The 22,310-nt window shown below is 46.5% G+C and overlaps 3 protein-coding genes and 3 non-coding genes across 7 annotated transcripts in view; 2 read left to right on the top strand and 4 right to left on the bottom strand.

Moving 5' to 3' along the window:
- SPG11 (SPG11 vesicle trafficking associated, spatacsin) overlaps positions 1–2,284 on the bottom strand; it is a 33,443-nt gene extending 31,159 nt beyond the window's left edge. The window contains exons 1-2 of the mRNA XM_069866576.1: positions 2,073–2,284; positions 471–652 (exon numbers count right to left, since the gene is read on the bottom strand). Of these exons, the coding sequence (XP_069722677.1) occupies positions 471–652; positions 2,073–2,284 (394 nt within the window). The remainder of the gene's footprint in view (positions 1–470; positions 653–2,072) is intronic.
- Positions 2,285–2,862: 578 nt separating this feature from the next.
- CIAO2A (cytosolic iron-sulfur assembly component 2A) lies at positions 2,863–7,575 on the bottom strand. Its single transcript, XM_069866689.1, has 5 exons — positions 7,358–7,575; positions 5,892–6,056; positions 5,654–5,703; positions 4,454–4,499; positions 2,863–3,330 (listed from the first exon to the last, which is right to left on the bottom strand). The coding sequence occupies exons 1-5, from the start codon at positions 7,482–7,484 to the stop codon at positions 3,233–3,235; spliced, it is 486 nt and encodes a 161-aa protein (XP_069722790.1). The 5' UTR covers positions 7,485–7,575; the 3' UTR covers positions 2,863–3,232.
- Positions 7,576–9,321: 1,746 nt separating this feature from the next.
- On the top strand, positions 9,322–9,403 carry TRNAS-AGA (transfer RNA serine (anticodon AGA)). Its single transcript has one exon. It is a non-coding gene; the product is annotated as a tRNA-Ser (tRNA).
- Positions 9,404–10,629: 1,226 nt separating this feature from the next.
- TRNAS-AGA (transfer RNA serine (anticodon AGA)) lies at positions 10,630–10,711 on the top strand. The gene has a single exon. It is a non-coding gene; the product is annotated as a tRNA-Ser (tRNA).
- Positions 10,712–13,655: 2,944 nt separating this feature from the next.
- TIPIN (TIMELESS interacting protein) lies at positions 13,656–21,395 on the bottom strand. 2 transcript variants are annotated; one of them, XM_069866685.1, is made up of 8 exons: positions 21,225–21,395; positions 20,142–20,300; positions 18,812–18,905; positions 17,836–17,911; positions 17,305–17,427; positions 16,704–16,767; positions 14,679–14,876; positions 13,656–14,453 (listed from the first exon to the last, which is right to left on the bottom strand). In XM_069866685.1, the coding sequence occupies exons 2-8, from the start codon at positions 20,272–20,274 to the stop codon at positions 14,293–14,295; spliced, it is 849 nt and encodes a 282-aa protein (XP_069722786.1). In that variant the 5' UTR covers positions 20,275–20,300; positions 21,225–21,395; the 3' UTR covers positions 13,656–14,292. The 2 variants fall into 2 exon arrangements, with proteins under 2 accessions (XP_069722786.1, XP_069722787.1); XM_069866686.1 differs by having other exon boundaries at positions 13,657–14,450; positions 21,225–21,390.
- LOC138725936 (small Cajal body-specific RNA 14) lies at positions 15,671–15,807 on the bottom strand. Its single transcript, XR_011338329.1, has one exon. It is a non-coding gene; the product is annotated as a small Cajal body-specific RNA 14 (non-coding RNA).
- Positions 21,396–22,310: the final 915 nt, after the last annotated feature.

Here is a 22,310-nt window from a genome sequence, read left to right as displayed (position 1 = left end):
CTAAAATCCTTGGAGGGAAACTGGTTAAGAACATCAAAGACGTAGGTCCTGTAATGACGGTGCCGCCTAACTGTGCAGCGTGTTTGCTTAGCACAGAGCACAACTGCAAACACAAAACCAGACCCTGCAGCACTAGCGACAAGTTCTGTCCCTACATTTTCTTCCCCTCAGTTCCAACATCAGAGGGGAAGTTTGAGATAGCAGGGCTACGTGAATGTTTTCTTAAAGTTTATTTTCACCTTCACATCATTGAACACCCCTCCCTACACCAGTTTAACTCCCTCTTAATGCCATCTTTTAAGACAGAAAGGTCTCTATTTTCAGGTTAATTAATGCTGCTACTGATTCGCCTGAATGGATCTGATGCTTCCCCAGGGTCCCGGCCCCCTGCTTTGATGCATTTCACCAGCTAAAGCAGAACCAGAACAGCAACAATCTCAAATACAGCAGAGACACTAAAATTTACTCACTATTGGTTTTAACTTCAACGAGCTTTTTAAGTGTGTCTTCCTTATAACTGTGCAGGGAAATCGGGTTGTACTTCCCATCTTCTAGAGTGAATTCATAGACGAACAGTTCATGACGTTTGCTAAGAGCCAGTATTTTTGTCTTGCCTGCTTGCAGATCATCTCCAGTATTCTCCCACACGAAGCTGAAGACACAACATTTAGGATGTTTATTGACCTTCTTTTTCCACATTACATTCACTGAAGAGGTCTGGAGGTGTGTTAACATGGTCAGAACAACTAAATCCTTTCCAGTAATGATTCTGCTCCCGCCCTCTTCCCTCTCAATACCAGCACATAGCTCATCCCTCGCTGAAACTGGACTTGAGGGATCCCCCCTCCTCCTCCTCTCAAGACTATGGGGTTTTCTATTCTTGTGTTTCTTTCCTTTAGTCATCCAGGTCAAGGGAGTGATGCTCTGCTTCAGGACTTCTAGGAGGAGGAACACCAGTGAGGCATGCTAGTGAGAAACAGAACATATCACCCACTGCCATATGTTTTGCCTCCCTGTTTCTCAGGCCGAGAAACTCCTCAGGTGTCTGTGTCCACACCAGCTCTTGCATGGAGCGAGAGGCAGGCAGAGAAGAAATGGCTGGAAGGTCATGTCAGATGGTGCACTGGAACATGACACTGGAGCACTCTAACAGTGTTGGTGCTGCTGGACACCGTGAGAGTGAGAAACGCAACTTAACTGTGGTTTTGACTCAGCAATAAATGCTACTCAAATTAAAAACATCTTGTGATCACTGAGCATCACGCACAAGAGCTCTTGCCTGAGCAGCAGATGAGGAAGTCAAGCAGCCAGAGCGCTAGGAGATTTTTTTTCAAGGATCATAGAATGGTTTGGGTTGGAAGGGACAGCAAAGCCCACCCAGTCCCAGCCCTTGCCACCTCCCACAGCATCAGGGGCTCCAAGCCCCAGCCAACCTGGCCTTGAACCCCACAAGGAATAGGGCAGCCACCACTGCTCTGGGCAACCTGGGCCAGGGCCTCCCCACCCTCACAGCAAGACATTTCTCCCAAAGATCTCATCACAATCTCCCGTCATACAGCTGGAAACTGTTCCACTCATCCTATCCTTGCCCTCCCAGATCAAGAGCCCCTCCCCAGCTTTCCTGGAGCCCCTTTCCATACTGGAAGCTGCTCTAAGGTCTCCCCAGAGCCTTCTCTTCTCCAGACTGAAAAACCCCAGCTCTCTCAGCCTGTCCTCATACAGGAGGTGCTCCAGCCCTCCGATCATCTCCGTGGCCTCCTCTGTATTCGCTCCAACAGCTCCATGTCCTTCCTCTGCTAAAGACTCCAGTGCTGAACACAGAGCTACAGCTGAGGTCTCAACAGAGCAAAGCGGCATTTTAAGCTGTCAGGTGGACAAAACCATGCGGATTTTCTTCCCTTTTTTCAATGTACTGTAACGAACACACCCACATCTGAACAAATAAGCAGCCGCAACTCAGTGTCCCCTCTAGCACGGGCAGTTTAGGCGAAGGGCACCCCGCTCCCAGGCGGGTCTAGAAGCCCCCTCAGTGGGGCTCCCTCAGCCCCTGCCGGCCACCCCCCAGCACTTACTCATCCCAGGCTCCCGGGAGGACGCTGCCCCGGGCCCGCCCGCCTCCCCGCGGCGCCAGGGACTCCAGGAGGATCCCAGCAGGGAGCAGGAGGGTGCCCAGAGCGCCCTGGCCCCTGCTCAGCCGGGCCCGGGCCGCGTCCCGCTGGCTGCTCCGCGTCTGCCCCGAGAGCGGCGCCAGCAGCACCCGCAGCTCCCGCCCGGCCGCCGCCATCTTGGGCGGGGCGGCCCCTGTTTCCGGTCACATGACAGCGCCGAGCAGCGGCGCGACTACGGCTCCCGGCGTGCATCGCGGCGCGCAAAGGCACATGGGAGTTGTAGTTCGTAATGGACTCCAGGAGCCAGAGATGCAGCTCCAAACCTGCAGCAAACCCCATCCTTACCCCCATGGTCCAAACACGGAGGGAATCATGGAACGGGACCTTAAACCCACCCAGCCCCACCCCTTGCCCCGGGCAGGGACACCATCCACAGTGCCAGGGGGTTCTGAGCCCCATCCAGCCTTGCACACAGGAAATTTTAGCCTCAGGATAATTATAAAGCAAAGCATTCCAAGTCAGAAACACATGGACAACGGGAAAAAGAATATTTAGCAGGTCTAGCATCCCAGTAAAAATCCGCCTTGCTGTAGCCCAGCACTTTCGTGCCAAATTCTTTTTCCGAATCCACTTTGGCTTTGCTGGCAATAACACACTAAAGAAGTCAAATGAAATGTTTCCTTCTCTACCAGAATCTAAACCTAAAACAAAAAAAAAAAAAAGAAAAAGCAAATTCTGAGCTCAGAAAGCCGCATTTCAGTACAAGAATTAGTTTTATTTTACAGTGCAGTGATGTAGAAATTTTACTTGCAGAACTGAATCAGTATCACAACCTCTGCCAGAAGGCGACACGTACATCGTGTTCTGGTTTTGATCATAAAATATTTCTCTGGACACCAGAAATTACAAACTCCTAACACTACAGACTCCACTTAAACTTTAGAGACTAATCTTCATAAATTACATCCACCTTATAAACAATTTCTTTTAAAAAACGTGGAGGATAAAAAGAACTCAAGTATTAAACTCAAGGCCTTGATTATTATAATTTTCTTTTTTTTTTTTTTAAACAAAGATATTTTAAGAAATATATCAAAATGACAGCTCTGCGGGTATCGTAGCTACTAGTCTGGCTCCATAACGCACTGCTCCACGATTTCACGCAAATTTGGGTTCTCCATTGCAGCTGCCACTCTCTCTTTGTCATTGATTTGCTTGTTGACTGCAAAATATCACATGAAAAGGCAACTCAGGAGCAGTTTGCAGCGTTACTTTACACACAAACACTGTAACAGGTATCAAAACACAGTGGAAACATTCCAAACATAGTGAATGACCAGCACAAAGGCTTGAAAAACCCTGCTGGACAGTAACAGCGCATCTTGTCAGCTTGCTTTTCCATTTTCTTCTTAGGGGGAAGATGTTATTTGCATAATACCCAGAACTGAAATTCATACAATAACCACTAGAGCTGTTTGTGGGCAGACATTTCAGTCGTGTGGCCCAGAGTAAAAGGTTGTACTAGACAGAAGACCAACAAGACAAGAAGAATTTGAGGCTGCTCAGAGCCACCAGTGAAAGGACAGAGGATTGATCGGGAATTGAGAGCAAAACAAATCAAAGTTCAGTCACAAAAACCCAACCCTCAGAGAGCAAACATTGTTGTTACTTCTCCAGTTTAGGAAAAGTATGCAAGATACATTAATGACGTAAAAAAACATGTGTGACATTTGTGACAAATTGGTAGTCGAAGTCCTCCAGGTTCAATTTCTCATCATTTACTTGAATGTGCATTTTCCCCATGCACAGACGCCTAGTGCGTGAGAACAAAACGCCTGGGACACAGAATCATAGAATCACAGAATAAACAGGTTGGAAGAGACCCACCGGATCATCAAGTCCAACCCTTCCTATCAAACACTAAACATCACTCGACCAAAAGCTTCCACAGCTGTTTAAGCCAGTGATTGGCTACAGCTTGGAAAGAAATCTGATGTCCTGCAAGTCTTACTCTCCCCATGGACTGAGAAACAGGTATTTTTGTTATGATAATGTGAAGACGGCAAGTTCTGCCACTCAGGCAGCTCTTCACCTTATTTAACCAGCAGCAACTTCTTTTGCTATAAACACAACTCAACACCTGCAAGAAAAATGGGTTTTTTTCATTTAAAATAAGAAAACAGCAACAAGCAGTGGATGTCCACAGACCAGCACAGCTTTTGAAACAGCCTCGACTACATGTTTACAAGCTTTAACGGCATATCCATTCCTGAAATGGACAGTGAGGTAGGGGAAGAAGGACTTCAAGAGAACATAGACACACAAGCTAAAGCTGCTCTACTTACTGTCTTCTTCAGTGGAATGTGTACCCTCAGATATGTAGATTTCCAGCTAGAGGAGAGATCAGCATTGTTAGATGCATACATCAACAACTGAATATCATAAAATCATTAGGTTGGAAAAGACCTTTGAGGTCATCAACTCCAACTGCACGTGTCCACTACTAAATCATATCTCCAAATATATTCATCAGTAGAAGAAAAAAATGGTACAACTCACATACCATGCATGCAATTCATACTTTTAAAAACGTCCACAGACAATGAAAAGGGATCGACAACAGGAGCTGATCTTGGGCTTCACCACAACACAATCCCAACACAATCTCCAAGAAGCCCCAATCACCTTTCGTCACCATAGTCATTAACCATTAATACTTTACATTCATGATACTTAGATCGCAGAATGGTTTGAATTGGAATGGACTTCAAAGATGATGTAATGCCAACCCCCTGCCATGGGCAGGGACACCTCCCACTGGATCTGGGGGCTCAGGGCACATCCAACTTGGCCTTGAACACTTCCAGGGATGGAGGAGCCACAACTTCCCTGGGCAACCTGGGCCAGGGCCTCACCACCCTCCTTATGAATAATTTCTTCCTTACATCCAGTCTAAATCTTCCCCTCTCCAATTTATAGCCATTTCCCCTCATCCAATCACTCTGTGCCTTTACAGAAAGTCCCTCTCCAGCTTTCTTGGAGCCCCTTCAGGTACTGGAAGGTTACTCTAAGGTCTCCTCAGAGTCTTCTCTTTTCCAGACTGAACAACCCCAACTCTCTCAGCCTGTCCTCGTATGGGAGGTGCTCCAGCCCTCGGATCATCCTAGAAATATTGCAGAAGGCCAAATTTATTTTCCCAAAGGCAAGATGTATGACTTGGATTCTTTGTCACACTGGATTTGGAAACACCCTCTCATTCCACCCAATGACACCTGGTGAGACACTGTACAGCATAAGTTCAGCAATAAACAGTCCTTCGGAAAGTAAAGGAAGACCCACAGTGATTCACAGGCCCCTCCAGGTGCTACACTGTACTGCAATGTTCTCTCCACATCCACAGGCAAATGACAAGCTTTCAACGACCCCATTCTCAATCACGACCAATCACAGCTTGCGAGTTCCTTGATCTTGAAGCCTACACTCTTTAAAGAGAACTTTGCACGCATTCATGTAGTTAAAAGCCAGTTTCAGAGCAGATACTTTACCTTATGCCTAAAAGGCAAACACCTCTGAAGTTTTATTCTTAAACAAAGGCCTGTTTAAACAAAAAAGATGGGAGATTTTATTGTAAAATTCAAAGTTTAAGGTGCATTTTCATCGTTAAATATGAATTCTCTGAAAACCAACTAGTATAACCGTCAGCCTTTGCTTTTTGTGTGACTCAGACAACCTAAAATTAACCTTACGCCCATTGTTACGGATTTAATGAAACAAAAACCTCACCGATCAGAGTAGCCAAAGAGCAATGAGGTACTGTTGGTGTAAACCTGATGACCACCAGATACTCATCTTCACCTATCTCGTGCACTTCCACACAACTTTCCGTTACCACTTCCAGTTCTTCCAAAGTATTAGGCTTCTCTGGGTCCCGGATGGTACGGATTATATCTACAGCGGAAAACAAGTGACCATCAATAAAACAGCTTTCCTGAATTTAATCAAAGGTACATTTATTAGGAACTATTGCCCCAGCATTGATTATTGTTCTGCTCTTCACAAAGTGCAGAGCTGGCACTATCCCTGGCACGTTATCTCACAAATTCCTTCAGAACTGACAAATTTATCATTCACCCTGCATGTGTTTTTCACATTCTAGGTCTAAACATGCCATTATTTGATAGGAATGGTTGGACTCGATGATCCGGTGGGTCTCTTCCAACCTGGTTATTCTATGATTCTATGATTATTTTTACAACCCCACTATAATAAATAGAAAGCAAAACATGCCTGTTAAGAGGACATCAATTACCTTTGGAACTACAGGTCACTCGACATTAGATGAAGGACACACAGCTGTGGCATTTCAGAAAGCTCTGCTTGCCTTTTAGGTTTATCAAAATCCAACTCACTAGCAACACAAGATACCCCTCCCAATTTCTCTCCATCACCCAGCCTGAGGTCTCACAGATAGGATCTTCAACTCATCACCCACCAGGCAAGCTGTATATTCCAGCATCCCTTGCCAAGGAGCATGGAATCATGGAATGGTTTGGGCTGGAAGGGACCTCAAAGCCCATCCAGTCCCACCCCTGCCATGGGCAGGGACACCTCCCACTGGATCAGGGGCTCCCAGCCCCATCCAGCCTGGCCTGGAACCCCTCCAGGGATGGGGCAGCCACAACTTCCCTGGGCAACCTGGGCCAGGGCCTCCCCACCCTCACAGGGAAACATTTCTTCCTAAGATCTCATCTGAATCTTCCTTCTTTCAGCTCCAAACCACTCCCTTCGTCCTATCCCTGCACTCCCTGATCAAGAGCCCCTCCCCAGCTTTCCTGGAGCCCCTTTCAGCGTTGGAAGATGCTCTGAGGTCTCCCTGGAAACTTCTCTTCTCAGGCTGAAGAACCCCAGGGCCCCACAACCCCCCACACCTCAGGGCACAGCACCAAGAGCTCCCAGTGCTCCCATAGACCCCCCACGCCTCAGGGCACAGCACCAACAGGCCCCACAGCCTCCACGCACCCCAGGGCACAACACAAACAGCCCCCAACCTTACCCCTCCACCCCAGGGCCCTCAGGGTCCCCACAATCCCCTCCCATACCCTAGAGCACAGCACCAACAGCTCCCAGCCCCCCCCCCAGTCCCTCCACACTCCAGGGCACAGCACCAGGGACCTCCAGGACCCCCCCTGCCCCCCGGGGCACAGCCCCAACAGGCCCCACAGCTCCCCGGGGACCCCCCGCGCCCTCACCGTAAACCTCGAGCGCCTTGTCTTGCTCCATGGCGGGTCGCCGGGGGTCATGGCAGCCCCTACGCAGCCCGGAGTAGAGCAGCACCCTGCCCAGCGTCTGCGACAGCAGCCCCAGCACCAGCGACATCGTCCCGGTCCGCCATGGGCGAGCGCGGAACGAGCCCCGCCGGCCACCGTAGGAGCCCGCCGGCCGCGGGAAGCGCTGCGAGGGGCGGGGCCGGGGCCGGGGCTCGCGGAGGGGGGCGGGGCCAGTGATAAAGGGGCGTGTCTTTGTATGAGTGGGCGTGGTTAATATTGAGGGGCGGGGTTGAGCTCGAGGGGCGGGACGAGGTTTGATGCGCAGGGGGGCGGGGCCAGAGTGGGGGTGAGGGGCGGGGCCAGGGATGGGTCCCGGGGAGGCATAAGGGGAGGGGCCAAGAGAGGGGGCGGGGCCCTCTTAACGTTGTGAGCTCAGGGCCTGGTTAAAACGTTCCTGCAGCTGCTTTCCCGGCTCCACCCTCAGTTTTGCCTCAGCCCAGAGCCAGCTGCTTGACAGAGCGGTTTTTATTTGAATGATACGACCCAGAGGAAGGTTCTCTGAGATCACAAAGGTGGTGAAGGGGCTGGAGAACAGGCCTTATGAGGAGCGGCTGAGAGAGCTGGGGGTGTTTAGCCTGGAGAAGAGGAGGCTGAGGGGAGACCTCATTGCTCTCTGCAACTACCTGAAAGGAGGTTGTGGAGAGGAGGGAGCTGGGCTCTTCTCCCAAGGGACAGGGAACAGGACGAGAGGGAATGGCCTCAAGCTCCACCAGGGGAGGTTTAGGCTGGACATTAGGAAAAAATTCTTTACAGGAAGGGTCATTGGGCACTGGCAGAGGCTGCCCAGGGAGGGGGTTGAGTCACCTTCCCTGGAGGGGTTTAAGGGACGGGTGGACGAGGTGCTAAGGGACATCGTTTAGTGTTTGATGGGAATGGTTGGACTCGATCTGGTGGGTCTCTTCCAACCTGGTTATTCTATGATTCTATGATTTCCAAAGGTTGAAAATCCACGTGTAGGAGGGAGTGCTGGGCCCATATCCACACAGAATTCCCGGTGCCTGTTGTGTGCTGGAGCCAATGGTGACCCCACCTGCTGTTCAGCAGACTTCGGGAGGGAATTCTTTACTCACATTACCCCAGTTTCATTCCAGTTCAAATTACAGAATCATAGAATAGTTTTGGTTGGAAGGGACCTTAAAGATCATCCTGTTCCAACCCCAGAGCCTTCTGTTCTCCAGGCTGAACAACCCCAGCTCTCCCAGCCTGTCCTCACATGCTCCAGGCCTCACATCGCCTCTGTGGCCTCCTCTGGACTCGAGCACGTGCTCTCACTGCAGGTTCCTTTCGCACATCGCTGTGGGGTACTGTGGCCTACAGTAACCTCTACTGAAGTAAAATATAGTCTATTGAAGTAAAATATAGTCTACTGAAGTAAAAAAATGGTCTATTGAGGTCAAAACTAGTCTAATAACATCAAAACAAGTCCACTGAAGTACAAACAAATCCGACGAGTTAAAAATAAGGCCATTATTAAATGTAAACAAGTCTTCTGAATTCAAAACAACTCCATTGAAGTCGAAACAACTCCATTGAAGTCCATTGAAGTCAAAACTAATCTATTACATTTTAAATAAGTCTTTTGAAGTAAAAACAATCCACTTGGGGCAAACCAAATCCACTGAAGTCAATATATGACCACTGAAGTCAAAATAAGTCCCCTGAATTCCAACAAGTCCCCTAAACTTCAAACAACTCTACTGAAGTCAAAAAAACACTGCACTGAAGGAAAAAGAAGTCAGCCAAAGTCAAAACTAATCTATTTAATTTAAATTAAGGTCTTGGAAGTCAACACACGCCCTTTGAAGACAAAGAAATCCACTGCTGACCTCCAGCCAGCACCTGTCCCGGCCTCTGGAAGAGCTCGGCCCCAGGTGAGGCTTGAGCAGGTAGTTGTGGCCGAGTGGTTAAGGCGATGGACTAGAAATCCATTGGGGTTTCCCCGCGCAGGTTCGAATCCTGCCAACTACGCGGCGCAGTCCCTTTTGGGCTGCCAGGACTCAGCCCCACAATGTTCAGGGACCCAGCAAAACCCCCTTGTGGTCCACATCTCCCCCAGGAATGGCTGAGAGGTGGGAAGTCCTGCTCCCTGCCTTCTCCCGGAGGCACATGGCCCTCACTGGGAATGGTGACAGCTTGCTGGGTGGTGCAGCATCTTCAGCAAAAAGGAAACCTTGGGAGCAACCAGAGAAAAACAAGTGCCCCTGCATGGTGTGTCCCTGCAGCTGGGTCACAGGGAGGGGGCAGTGGGAACAGCAAGGTGCTTGCTGCAAAACCACTTTCTTAAAAGGACAAATGCTATGGAGACTGTGAATTTTTAACCTCAGGTTTGACATGACCTAGAGACCCAATCTAAACTGGCTGGCACCTGCTAACAGCACACAGTATGGCTGATAAAAGAGATAAGGAGATTTGCCTTAGGATGCTGGGTGTATAAGCACAGCCTCAGTGCGTATTTGAATTCCCTTGACCGTAGAATCACAAGATGGTTTGGGTTGGAAGGGACCTTAAACCCATCCAGTCTCACCCCCTGCCATGGACAGGAACACCTCCCCCTGGATCAAGGGGCTCCAAGCCCCATCCAGCCTGGCCTTCAGCTGTTTGTGCTTGGAATTGCCCTGAACCAGGTGCAGAACCTTGCACTTGGCCTTGGTTGGATCTGCATGCTCACAGCTGCACACCCAGCCCTCTCTGTGCTGCCCTCCGTGGGTCTCCTCTGCCTAGTTCTGCAGGCTCTGGGGTGTGGATGGGACAGGGAACCAGTGGCCACAAGCACAAATGTGTAGGCGTCAGCGCTGCCAGCTCACCCATCGCCTTCGCCAACAGGCTCCACCAGCCCAGCCTGCCCGGAACTGGTCTGAGCGAGACTCCTAGCAGGGTCTAAGGCTGCTGAGCGCCTGATCCTGTCCTGGAGAGCCAGGGAACCTCCTCCAGTGGAGGCCAGGTTGGATGTGGCTTTGGGCAGCCCCATCCAGGGGGAGGTGTCCCTACCCATGGCAGAGGGTGTGGAATTAGCTGATTTTTAAGGTCCCTTCCAACCCACCAGTCCCGGCCTCTGGAAGAGCTCAGCCCCAGGTGCCCCTGCTCCGTAGGGGTCTAACCCACAGGACCTGGAGGCAGGTGGGGCTGGAGGCTGCCAGGGAGCTGGGTGTCCTTGCCCAGCGCGTGTGCTCAGCCGGGCGGGGAGGCTTGAGCAGGTAGTTGTGGCCGAGTGGTTAAGGCGATGGACTAGAAATCCATTGGGGTTTCCCCGCGCAGGTTCGAATCCTGCCAACTACGCGGCGCGGTCCCTTTTGGGCTGCCAGGACTCGCTGGGCAGGGTGGGACTCGGCCCCACAGCTGGACAACTGAGCAAGGGGCTTGTTTAGTCAAGAAGAACGAGGGAAGAAATGATGCCTCTTGAAAGGGGGTCTCTTTAGAGATGTAACCTCACTCCAGTTGTGACTCTCGAGAGCGTTCACACTGTGCTCCAGAGCCTGGGTGTTTCTCCTGCCTGCTCTGAAGGCAACAGGCTGTATCCAAGCCTTGAGCACGGCAGCACGGCTGGTCCATGGGTTCAGAAGTACCAGACGCCAGCCCAGTGTTTCAGGCTGTGAAAAGGTACCAGGAGGTCCCTTGGGGTGAGGGGAGGGGGTGGATACTGGTTATCCTGCCTTTAGGAAAGGTTTCAGCTCTGTCTCCCCTAACATCTTCATTGATGAAGTACAGGCTAGAGCAGTGGGCAGTGAGGTGGTGCCCAAACTGGCTGAAAGGTCAACTTTACACTATGGCAATAGCGTAAATACCGAGACCAGTCCCCTTTAACACAGACTCATTGAATCATTAACGCTGGGAAAGATCTCCAAGCTTATCCAGTCCAACCATCAGCCCGACCCCACAGCTTGCTCTCCACGGAGAAGGCCTGGCTGTTTGTGAGCGGCTCCCAGTGGTGGTGGCTGCAAGGCTGATGATGGAAAGGGGCTCCAGGAGAGCTGGAAAGGTGCTTTTTGGCCAGGGAGCGCAGGGATAGGTCGAGAGGAACTGTTTTGTGCTGAAAGACGGGAGATTGAGACGAGATCTTGGGAAGAAATGTTTTCCTGTGAGGGTGGGGAGGCCCTGGCCACGTTGCTCAAAGAAGTCATGGCTGCCCCATCCCTGGAGGGTTCAAGGCCAGGCTGGATGGGGCTTGGAGCCCCTGATCCAGTGGGAGGTGTTCCTGCCCATGGCAGGGGTGGGACTGGATGGGCTTTGAGGTCCCTTCCAACCCAAACCATTCCATGATTCTATGGTTCTGAATTATACTTCTGCAATGTAAGAATAATCTCTAGAAGACTGCTCGGTGATGGTGTACTCCTGTTCGCCTCATGGATGAAGATGCCCTAGTTAAAAACACTGACAGATTCTTCTTGCTTCTAGCTTATCATTCCACACCTTGAAGCAGGACAAGCATTTTGTTCTTTCCCCTTTTCTGTTTGCCATTCACTGTATGTAAAAGTTTACCAAAAAAAAGTAAAACTCTCCCAAACGCACGTGTCTGTGTTCAATGTCTGGAGGAGCAGCAGCAGCAAATTCAGATTTGGAATACGAAGTGGTTATAAGAACGCAAAGTGAATATCATTGAATATTAGGGCATATTAATAAATAACAGACTATTATTACTAATACTTTGTGACTCTGGTTAATTTCGTTTTCAGACATGAAATAGAGATTTTTCCTTGTGGATCAAGTAAGAAGGGAAAGTCACAGAAACACATTAGTATTTTCCTAAGGTCTGTTTTCAGTATCTTATCTGTTTTACCACTTTAGCAAAAGTGTGATTTATTTTGCTTACTACAGGGATATATATTTTATACATATGTATATGTGTGTTTATATATATATATGTATGTGTATATATATATATACACACAAAGGGATATATATGGAATGGTTGGACTCGATGATCTGGTGGGTCTCTTCCAACCTGGTTATTCTATGATTCTATGATTATATATATAAAAAACTTGTTCTATATTTATGAACCTATTTCAATAAAAAAATAGATAGGAACTTGTAAAGTTGGGTTTTTTTCTGTTGCACACTTACTTTGTTATTGAAATTTATTTTTTCCGTTGTATTACGCAGGTACCTGATACATAAACCATTTTATATTCAGTTTTTTGCTTGCATTATGTCACAGGTATGTTTTTATGGTCAATTTTTTGTGGACTTTATATATTCTGATTGCACAAATATCTTTTTTTCATTTGTTTCATGTGCTAAAACAGTATGTCTGCTTGATATATCTCTATATCTTTTAAAGGACTCTTTTGGCTCATCTACCTTTGCTGTGCAGCACAGCAGTGAAGCCCAGCCTGGCCTCTTCTTTCCCAGTAAATACATGGTAGCTCTGTCAGTGTCCTGTGCTCTTTACCCAGATACTGGCCCATATAATGGTGGGAAGAGCTGAAATATAATTTTTCTAAGGGCTTCAGGTAGGAACATAATAAAACACTTCCCCATTCTTCCTTTGAACCACAGCTTTCCTCTGGACTGTATGTTCATACTGCGTTCAGGGAAGGAGGAAATGTAAATAATCTGCTTAAAAAAAAGTTTTTAGAGTCCTGATGAAAAGGAAATCTCCTTAAGGCTCAGTTAATAAATATTATTAGTTTATGGTAATATTACAAGTAGAAAACTTGCAGAAGTTCTTAGGCTTGTATTCAAGGAAAGCATACCTGAAATGTATTGTTTATCTTTTGTAATATCTTCATGCTAAATTTTGTATACCTATATATATTAGTAACGGTATACATAAAGGTATGTGGATGCTTTTGCAAGGATTTTGACCCAAAACCAAATGGGATGCTAAATGTACTTCATGCTCGTAGCTGTAACCTGGCAGCAATGCTGGAACAACTCCAGTGCTGTCATGGGTGGCTACAGCCTCCTCGAAGGGACAGGCAGGGGAGGAAAGTGTGGTACCCTGCATGTTAGGGAGGGTTTGGAGTGGCTGGAGTTTCATGACAGTGACAGCAGGGTCAAGTGTTCACAGGGAAGGAGCAGGGGGAAGGCCCAGGAAGGCAGATACTGCAGGGTGAGGAGGGCAGTGAATTACTCTGTAAGCAGCAGGGCTAGCCCTTGTTTTCAGGAAGGGACTTCAACCTACCAGGTATCTGCTGGGAACAGAGCACAGCAGAGAGGAGACAATCTAGGAGGTTCCTGGAGCGAGTGGAGAACTTCCTGACAGGTGAAGGAGCCAGCCAGGGAAGGCGCCCGCTGGAGAACAAAATCAGCTGAAGGAAGGTAACACATTTGGTCAAAGCCAAAGCCGGTTCTCCTGCAGGATGGACTGGTCTGAAGAGCTGTTTGACCAACGCAGGGGAGGTGGAGGTCCAGAGTTGTAGCAGCTTTGCACAAAAAGCTTGGCTTTGACTTCTGAAATTTAATGGCTTCTGTTTTATAAGAACAATATACAGGTACTTGGTAAGGACACCTGTTCAGGCACAGCCTTACCTGCTACTATAGACACCCTCTGTTAAAAATAAAAACAAACCCGCCTTTAACAGAAACTTCCCCTGTTAATATCCCAGTTCACTCTGACATCAGTTGTAAAGAAAGTTAAAGGTAGGTAAAAAAATCTCACTAACTTTTCCTAAAGAATGTCAGGGAGGAATGTCCCATACGCAGATGAAGAACTTTGTTCTGCTTTCCAGTGTGTGGAGTTGCTCATCTGCAGTTTCCAGACAAGTGTTCTGTCCAGCTACACAGATGTCACAGTGAAGACTCCAGTGAAGCTTCTGGAGTCAGAGCACAAAAAGCAAGCAAGATTTTGATAGAAAAATAGCACTTAAAACATTGTGTCTTTCTGTCAAGAAAGGCATTCCAAGCATGGTGAACGGTTACTGCTTTTCACTGGCACACTCCCATTCTCTGTCTCCGTCTTCAGCTTCTGGAACAGCGGACATGCTTGTGGTAGCTTGAGTGTCTTCAATATGGTCAGCAGGATCCTGAGCAACTGGGGTATTAAACTCCTCTTCTGAATAACCAGCAGAAAGCTCTGCTGAAAAACAAATGAACAGTTTCCTAGCATGAGAAAACGCTGTTGCTATGTGCATAACTGTGCTCTCTATCACCAGAACCACCACCTGCAGGAAAGCCAGCTCCAGAGATTAACAGCAAGTAGAGTTTCATTTCAAAACAAAACGCTATGATAACTTGGCACAGCTAGGGAGAGGAGTAGCTACAGACAGACTAACATTAACGCTGAAGTTACAGAGCTGATTACCGTTGTGTTGTGACTGGCTGTTACACTGCATCTTGGCTTGCCTACGTTCCAAGGCCAGCTGCCTGTTCTTCTTGATTCGCTGTTGTTGCTCTTCTGTGAGAGTTGTACCAGACGGAGAATTTAGATCTTCTGCATTTCCAGAGCAGGAATGTACATCTTCAGTGGCCACGTCCAGTCCGTGGTTTCCCCCTCCACCATCTGGTTAAAAACGAGGGGGAAGAGGGGCAGAAATCAACACATTGAACCCAGTGGTATCTACTGCTAAGTATCTGACAAGAGAACACTTTTAAAGCTCTTCTACATCCTACATTTTAAAGTTGTATTGACAGTTAAAGATCACTCCGTAATTTAGTTGTAATAGGCAAATTTCTGGGCCTGGGCCCCCGTACCCAATATTCAAAGTATACAACAACTGCTTATCAGAGATCCCAAACACACAGCAATTATAAATTTAGAGAGGTACCACGTTAGCAATCATGAGCTGTGCTGCTTCAAAGGATAAGAGAGACAGTAAATTCAGGCAATTCTTACTGAAAGGCTAGGTAATTTTCTTCCTACCCTTACTAATACAAAACCGTCCTTTGGGAAAAGGAAGGACTAGGCATGGGAGTCAGACAGAAGTTCAAATATAGATGTTGAAGGGTCAGTTTTGAATTCATTGTACTACAATTATGAAATAATTACTCATTTGGCAGCAATAAAATGTGCAAGATGAGGCAGTCCAGCTCAGTTAGACAAACTTTACCCAGCAACCAAGAAGCAGAGCACTCTTGAAATAGCGCCTAAGGCCAAGTATGCTTGGGCCCCTGCACCACTTTAAGCCTGTGAATAGAGAAGTCAGCTGACAATAGGCTTAATACAACACCCTAGTTTGAGTTTTTATTTCAAGACTTTAAGATTCCTACTCAAGTTTTTCAGCTGAAGACTGACAAGTTGTAGCAGTATGCTTGCTAACAGGGTTCACGGACAGATCAACACCCTATTTACATGCAAATGTACGGAACCATCGCACAGATAAATCTGATAACTCTACAGACACTGTCGGCAGGAACCATTTGCTTTGCTGTTTGTGGCTGCTGACGGCTGCATTCCATTTCTAGCAAATGCAGCCAACAGAGAAGACAGCCACACGTCCCAATCTGCCCTAAGGTCATCTTGCGTCTGTTAACTCATCCACCACAACACCCTTCCCAGGCACTGGGTTGTCCAGAGGCTGATGTTCCAGTGAAGACACAATGGACAACAGGTAGATAACTATTTCGGGAGACACCCACACTGAAAGTGTGAACACCCACAAAGGACCTTAGGAACAACTAGAATTCTCTCATCTCTGCTAATAAAGTTTCTTTCAAACTACCAGGTAAACTCTGCTCCCACTTTTTATTAAAAATAAATAAATCTTTATTTCTAGTCTAAAACATGATCTGATTGGAAGAGACTCTCAAATTATTTACTGTTAAGTGGCTGGATTTTGATATTAGATGAAGAAATACTCAAGAGTAGTTATGCACCAAGACTGACACACGCACGTAACGGGGCCCACACGCATTCATGGTGCCCACACACATTCGTAAGTACCTTCCCTATCAAAGACATTCTACCCTGACTGCACTGTAACAGCTGGTAGCATAAACACATCTTTGATTTCTGCACTATTAAGATACAAGAGCATTTCTAAACTGCACACTCATACAACACAAACCAGTATGTTCATTTAGTAATTGCAGCTGTGGGGTTTTTTTTTGCAAGAATATTTCTAGCAATGCTGCTAAAAATACCCATTTTCCATTTCCTTTCTGTATACCATTCACTTTTATTTATTTCTCTATGTATGCAGCATTTTAGTCAACGTACCAGATTAGTTTTGTAATCCTAAGTCTCACAGAGCTTGGTTTTAAAGTAGAGGACCACTTGCCACTTTTTTCTACATTAAAAAAAGGTATCATGATCACTGATTCCTGGTCAGGAGGAGGGCAAGTAAAATAATTTCAAGCACTGAACTAGAGAACAGCATCACAAGCATACCTTCATTATTTGCAAAGTCTTCATGTAAAATAGGAAGATCAAGTCTAATCCGCTTTAGGCAGGTCTGCAAATAAGAAGTTAAAATAACAGTATTTAATCTGTAACAAAATCTAACATCACTCCTAATTTCTCTTAACACTGAAAAAAAATACTCCTTTCATTACACGTCTTTGACCCACAACTTTTAACCATGTGGATCATTTTCCTAGTCCTTTACCTATCAACTGGCCAGCTGAAGCAACATTCTTCCTAAGTCTTCTTTTGCAGGTTCGAACGTTAAAAAGCAAACAAACAAAACCTCCAAAACCAACCAGTTCAAGCACTCTTAAGCAAATTACGTTGGTTAAAAGACGTCGTGAATGAGCTGAAGCCAATTTTCTGAAGTACTAATTCCTATTTTAAAAGGCTATACCTAAATGTAAATACTTCAAATAGAGGAAAGAGCTTTTGTTTAAAGATATAGAGATTAATTAAAATAGCATTATACTCCTTGGTAGTACGCACAGCTAAAGTCTTCTTTAGTGGCATAACTACTTTCCTAAAACTACCTCTTGCACTATTCGGTACTGCATGAAAAGGATTTGACAGGAACAATACCTACTTGAACTTCCTTTTTGTTTCCCAAAGACTCTACTCTGTCAATAAAATCCTCAAATTGCAATTTTGGAAACAGTCTATGAGCCCAGTGTTCCATATGTCGCATAAGTGTCTTCAGGTCTTCTGCCTAGAACACAAAACAAGATCTCCAGGTAGTAAAAGTTCATCAAGTCAGACTGCAGAGGACTTTTCACTGCAGTTCTGAAAACATTAAGACTCTGTAGCTTGGAAGTCTCTTGAAAATTTAAGTGATGTGAATGTGTGGGTAGCCTTTATCCCATGATCAAGTCTGTAAGTGCAGTTTCAAGACAGAAGAACAGCAATGTGAGTTCAGGACAAGTACTTGCATTCACGTTCCTTGGGGTTGATTTGCACATTTACAAATTAATTTATAAAACCATCAGAGCCTGTTGAAATCCTGTCAGAAAGCTGGCTAAACAGAGCGTAATATCAATTCTCCCCATATAAGAGGGCAGCAATCTATCAGATCAAGATTAACTTCCCAGGAAACAAACCAAAGCTCACTATATCTTACCTCATGCCCTCTACCCTTGAACTTTACGTTGTCAAACATGTGTCTCAGGGCTGGAAGGCCTCTTTCTGAAATTAACCTGGTAATAGGAAATGGATCAAGCTATTTGAAACCCATACTTTCTTCTTCTAATTAACAAATACAGCAAAAATAACCATCCCCCAAAACCCAAAAAAACGAGCACACAGAAGAAACACCTCCACACTCTTTTAAACAGCCTGAAGTTACAGAGCTCTATTTGAAAGACGCACAGAATTAGAAGTCATTAAGAAAAATAAAATAAGATAAAGACTGCTACAAGACCCACTCAGGTTTTTCTCATTCATCATACATGCATTCCTAGTCCAAGGAGTTTTTTTCTTTTGATCATATGGGAAGAAGATCGAATGTTCAGTTCTACTATTTATACTGGCCAAGTAAAATTAGTTAGATGTGCAACCAGAGCACCCACCTGTGGCATCGCTGACTTCATCAGTGTATTTAAAATGGAAGAAACTGAAAGCTCAGATTCTTTCCCCTGCTTATAAAGAACTTACACCAGTTTTAGTGATAACAGAAAAGAAACTATTAAAATCCTTTATCCGTATACAGTTTTTCCAGTTCGTACATGAATGAGCTAGGTGCAAGCGTACTTTAAGTAGCACCTTACAGTCACCGATATGTTGAGGTTTTACTTTGAAGTATTGAAGAAAGTAATCTACGGTACTATTTTGGAAGCAAAATAAAGAAGATTCAGCTGAAAGGGTCCTATGTACAAATAATAAATATATATTAAACTATTAGTTACGTACTAAGTCCAAAAGAGACTTCAAGAAAGTTGGGCCAGTGATAGCATTACATGGGTATGGGCCACTTTCACCTCCAAACCTCTCGATCTTTGCCTTGGCTATGACCAAGCAGGGATTACAGTGACCTCAGCCATTCCTCCCCAGCCAAAATCCAAATTCATCACAGAAAGAAATATTCTGTAAAACATTACCTCTGGGCATCTAGTTTAGGCATTGGTCTTTTCACTGCTTTCCGTGGAGCTGCAGCAGAATCCTTTGGCTGCGACTGCTGGTTTTCGTCTGGTTCTAGTAAAGAAAATTACATATTTTAAGTATACATTCCCAAAGACATCAACTAGAATTATATAATGTAAATTTTAAGTTTCCACAGCATTAAAAAAGGCAAAAGTCACAAGCATTCCATTGCAGGTATTGTACTCCAAACGTCTGCATATTTCACCTTGCTTCTCCCACAAGACAGATTAGAAAGCAAGCTGCCCCTTCAAAATACACTGAAGAATCAACCTTGCTGGCAAAGTAGGAAATTCCTCTTTCAGGGAACCTCATTTTAGAACCTTCCTGTTGTATTTCTGATAAGAACATATTGTGAGTAGATGCTGCTTCTAAATGTTAAGAAATTCAAATTATCAATAAACATGATTTGACAGGTGTGTCCCAGAATTTCCACTAGTGGATCTGAAAGACAGAACTAAAACACCAGCACCACCTTCAAAATAATAGATGAAGAGCTGACATATGACCACAATCAATGTGTCTTTTAAGAACCACTTTTTGATTAGGGCCAGTATGGATCTGTTGACTGCAAGAGACAAGACACCACCGTCCGTCTCATCTCAGAGCTAGCAATTAATTATCACATTGATTTCTTTGCTTACTTTCCGTTACTTTGAAATCCAGAGTTGTCCCTTTCACGTATCAAGTAATTAAATCTATCCAAAATCCTATTTCCTAGTGAACAGACAGCACAGACATCAAGAAAAAAAAAATACATTTAACACTACAGGCAAATAGGAGTAAAGTAAACAGTAGTTAAAATAAAATTTTTATGATTTCTACTAGCTTGTTCAGTCACAGATCTTTTCAAATACAAATAATTAAGTTTTAATGTCCTGAAGTGTCTTCAATTTTTCCTAGGTAACATGCTCTACAAAATCTAACGACACCTCCCTGGAATACTACATTCAACTACCATTCCTCTTCCGAAATCCAGGTCATAAAGGGTAACTATAGATCACTGCTACTTAATTACCTTTACCCATGTTTTGTCAGAAGAACTTCAATTTTATGAAGATTCATTTGCATGCACATTTTTCTGCAATCTACAATAAAATAACTTCTTCCACAAGCTCGGGAACATAGAATGAGTAAAAATTCAAATTTATGCATTACGTTTTTATCTACACATGCCGATTTTTATGCAACAAACTCAAGGTAGTGAAGTACACCACCAGCAATATTGATTGCACAGCATTTCATTGTCTATCCTGCAAAACAGGATATTTAGGGATCACAGGTGTTCACCTCCATTAGCTTGAGCCCATTCAAGATCATCTCTTCCTGGTGAGGCTGGAGGTGGAAGAGGTGGGAATGTTTCATCTTCAGTATTTTCATAATCAGGAAGATCAAACAAGTTGTTCTCCAAAGGATCCATCATGATTGCAGATAAACTTTTTCTCCCCCCTGAATGAAACACCAAACACGTTTAAGGAGAAGCAGCAAGAACCAAAGGCTCCCAGGGAAGCAGCTAAGCATCAGTTACATACACTGTGTCTACAGCTTTTACAGAAATAGATTTGCTAGCCAGAAAACACAGAACTATACAAATTAACAGACACCATAGGGTTGGATGACACCAACCAGCCTCATCAGGCTTGTCACATTTCAACTCAGATTTACTTGAGAATGGGAAGCACAAGTCACAGGAATAAAGCAGAAGAAATGGGTTTCTACCCAAAGCACTTACCAGCGCAGCTCTTTCCCCCTCACATCCTTGCTCATCAAAAACTACATTGTGCAGCATGATTATCATAGAATGGTTTGGGTCAGAGGGAAACTTAATGCCCATCCAGTTCCACTCCCTGCTATGGGCAGGGACACCTCTCACTGCAGCAGCCTGCTCAGAGCCCCATCCAACCTGGGCTTGAGCACCTCCAGGGATGGGGCAGCCACAGCTTCCCTTGGCCACTCCTGACTGACAGCTTACCCGCTTGGAAAGGCGGTCTGGGGGAGGGCTCCCCTCTCGCAGAAAACAGTCATACAAATTACGATACCATGTGGATGGATGACTTGATCCAGCCTTGCTAGGCTGAACAAAGTAAGTTTGTCACGTTTCAACTCAATTTTACTTGGGAGTGGCAGGCACTGATCACAGGAATCACAGAACCATGGAATCATAGTTTTGGTTGGAAGGGACTTTCAAGATCATCTAGTCCCAAGCCTCTGCCACGGGCAGGGACGTGTCCCACTAGATTAGGCCACCGAAGTGGGGCATAACGTAAAAGAACCGGATTTCTACCCAAGGCACTGACCAGGGTTGTCGTTCTCCCCTCACACCCTCATTTATCAAAGGCTACGGGGTGCGGATTCCTTCGGTTCCCAGCTTACCCAACGGGAAAGGCGCTCTGGAGAAGGGCTCCCTTCCTCGGCTGCTTAAGCAAACCCAGCGCTCTCCCCACGGAGAGCAGCGGCCCCCGCTCTCCCCACGCCCCAGGACGCCTCTTTCTCGGGAACAGCCGCCCCGGTGCCGGCTTCCCCGCCGCGAGGGCCCCGGGAGGCCGCGCGGGGGCCGCTCCCCTCACCGCGCCCGCCCGCCCCCTCCGCGCGCGCGTCTCGCGACAGGCCCCGGTCTCGCGAGATCACGCGCGGCGCCGCTTTTGGCGCCAAAACCTTGAGGCGACTCCGGAGTTGCGGGGTTGGAGGTGAACAAGGCGGGCGGGGGGGAAACGCCTCTTGCCCTCCAGCTGGATCAGGCTGCTCAAAGCCCCGTGGGACGCCGAAAATGCCATCAAATAAATTCTCAAAGACTCTTTTTGGGGTTCTAGAAAGCAAGCGCCCTTCATCAGGGCTGGGCTCCCCATCGATCCAGTTTTTGGTCCCTGGCAGAGGCTGCCCAGGGAGGGGATTGAGTCCCCTTCCCTGGAGGGATTTAAGGGACGGGTGGACGAGGTGCTGAGGGACATGGTTTAGTGATTGATGGGAATGGTTGGACTTGATGATCTGGTGGGTCTCTTCCAACCTGGTGATTCTGTGAGTCTATGATCTTGGCCCCTCACCACAAGAAGGATGTTGAGGCTCTGGAGCAAGTCCAGAGAAAAGCAACAAAGCTGGTGAGGGGGCTGGAGAACAGGCCTTATGAGGAACGGCTGAGAGAGCTGGGGGTGTTTAGCCTGGAGAAGAGGAGGCTGAGGGGAGACCTCATTGCTTTCTGCAACTACCTGAAAGGAGGTTGTGGAGAGGAGGGAGCTGGGCTCTTCTCCCAAGGGACAGGGGACAGGACAAGAGGGAATGGCCTCAGGCTCCGCCAGGGGAGGTTTAGGCTGGACATTAGGAAAAAATTCTTTACAGAAAGGGTCATTGGGCACTTTGAGGGGGTTGAGTCACCTTCCCTGGAGGTGTTTAAGGGCCGGGTGGACGAGGTGCTGAGGGACATGGTTTAGTGTTTGATAGGAATGGTTGGACTCGATGATCCGG

Source organism: Phaenicophaeus curvirostris, chromosome 12 (genome assembly GCF_032191515.1).
Source record: "Phaenicophaeus curvirostris isolate KB17595 chromosome 12, BPBGC_Pcur_1.0, whole genome shotgun sequence".
Lineage (NCBI taxonomy): Eukaryota > Metazoa > Chordata > Aves > Cuculiformes > Cuculidae > Phaenicophaeus > Phaenicophaeus curvirostris.
The sequence above is the reverse complement of the archived record's forward strand: the minus strand, read 5'-3'. Positions and strand labels throughout refer to the sequence as shown.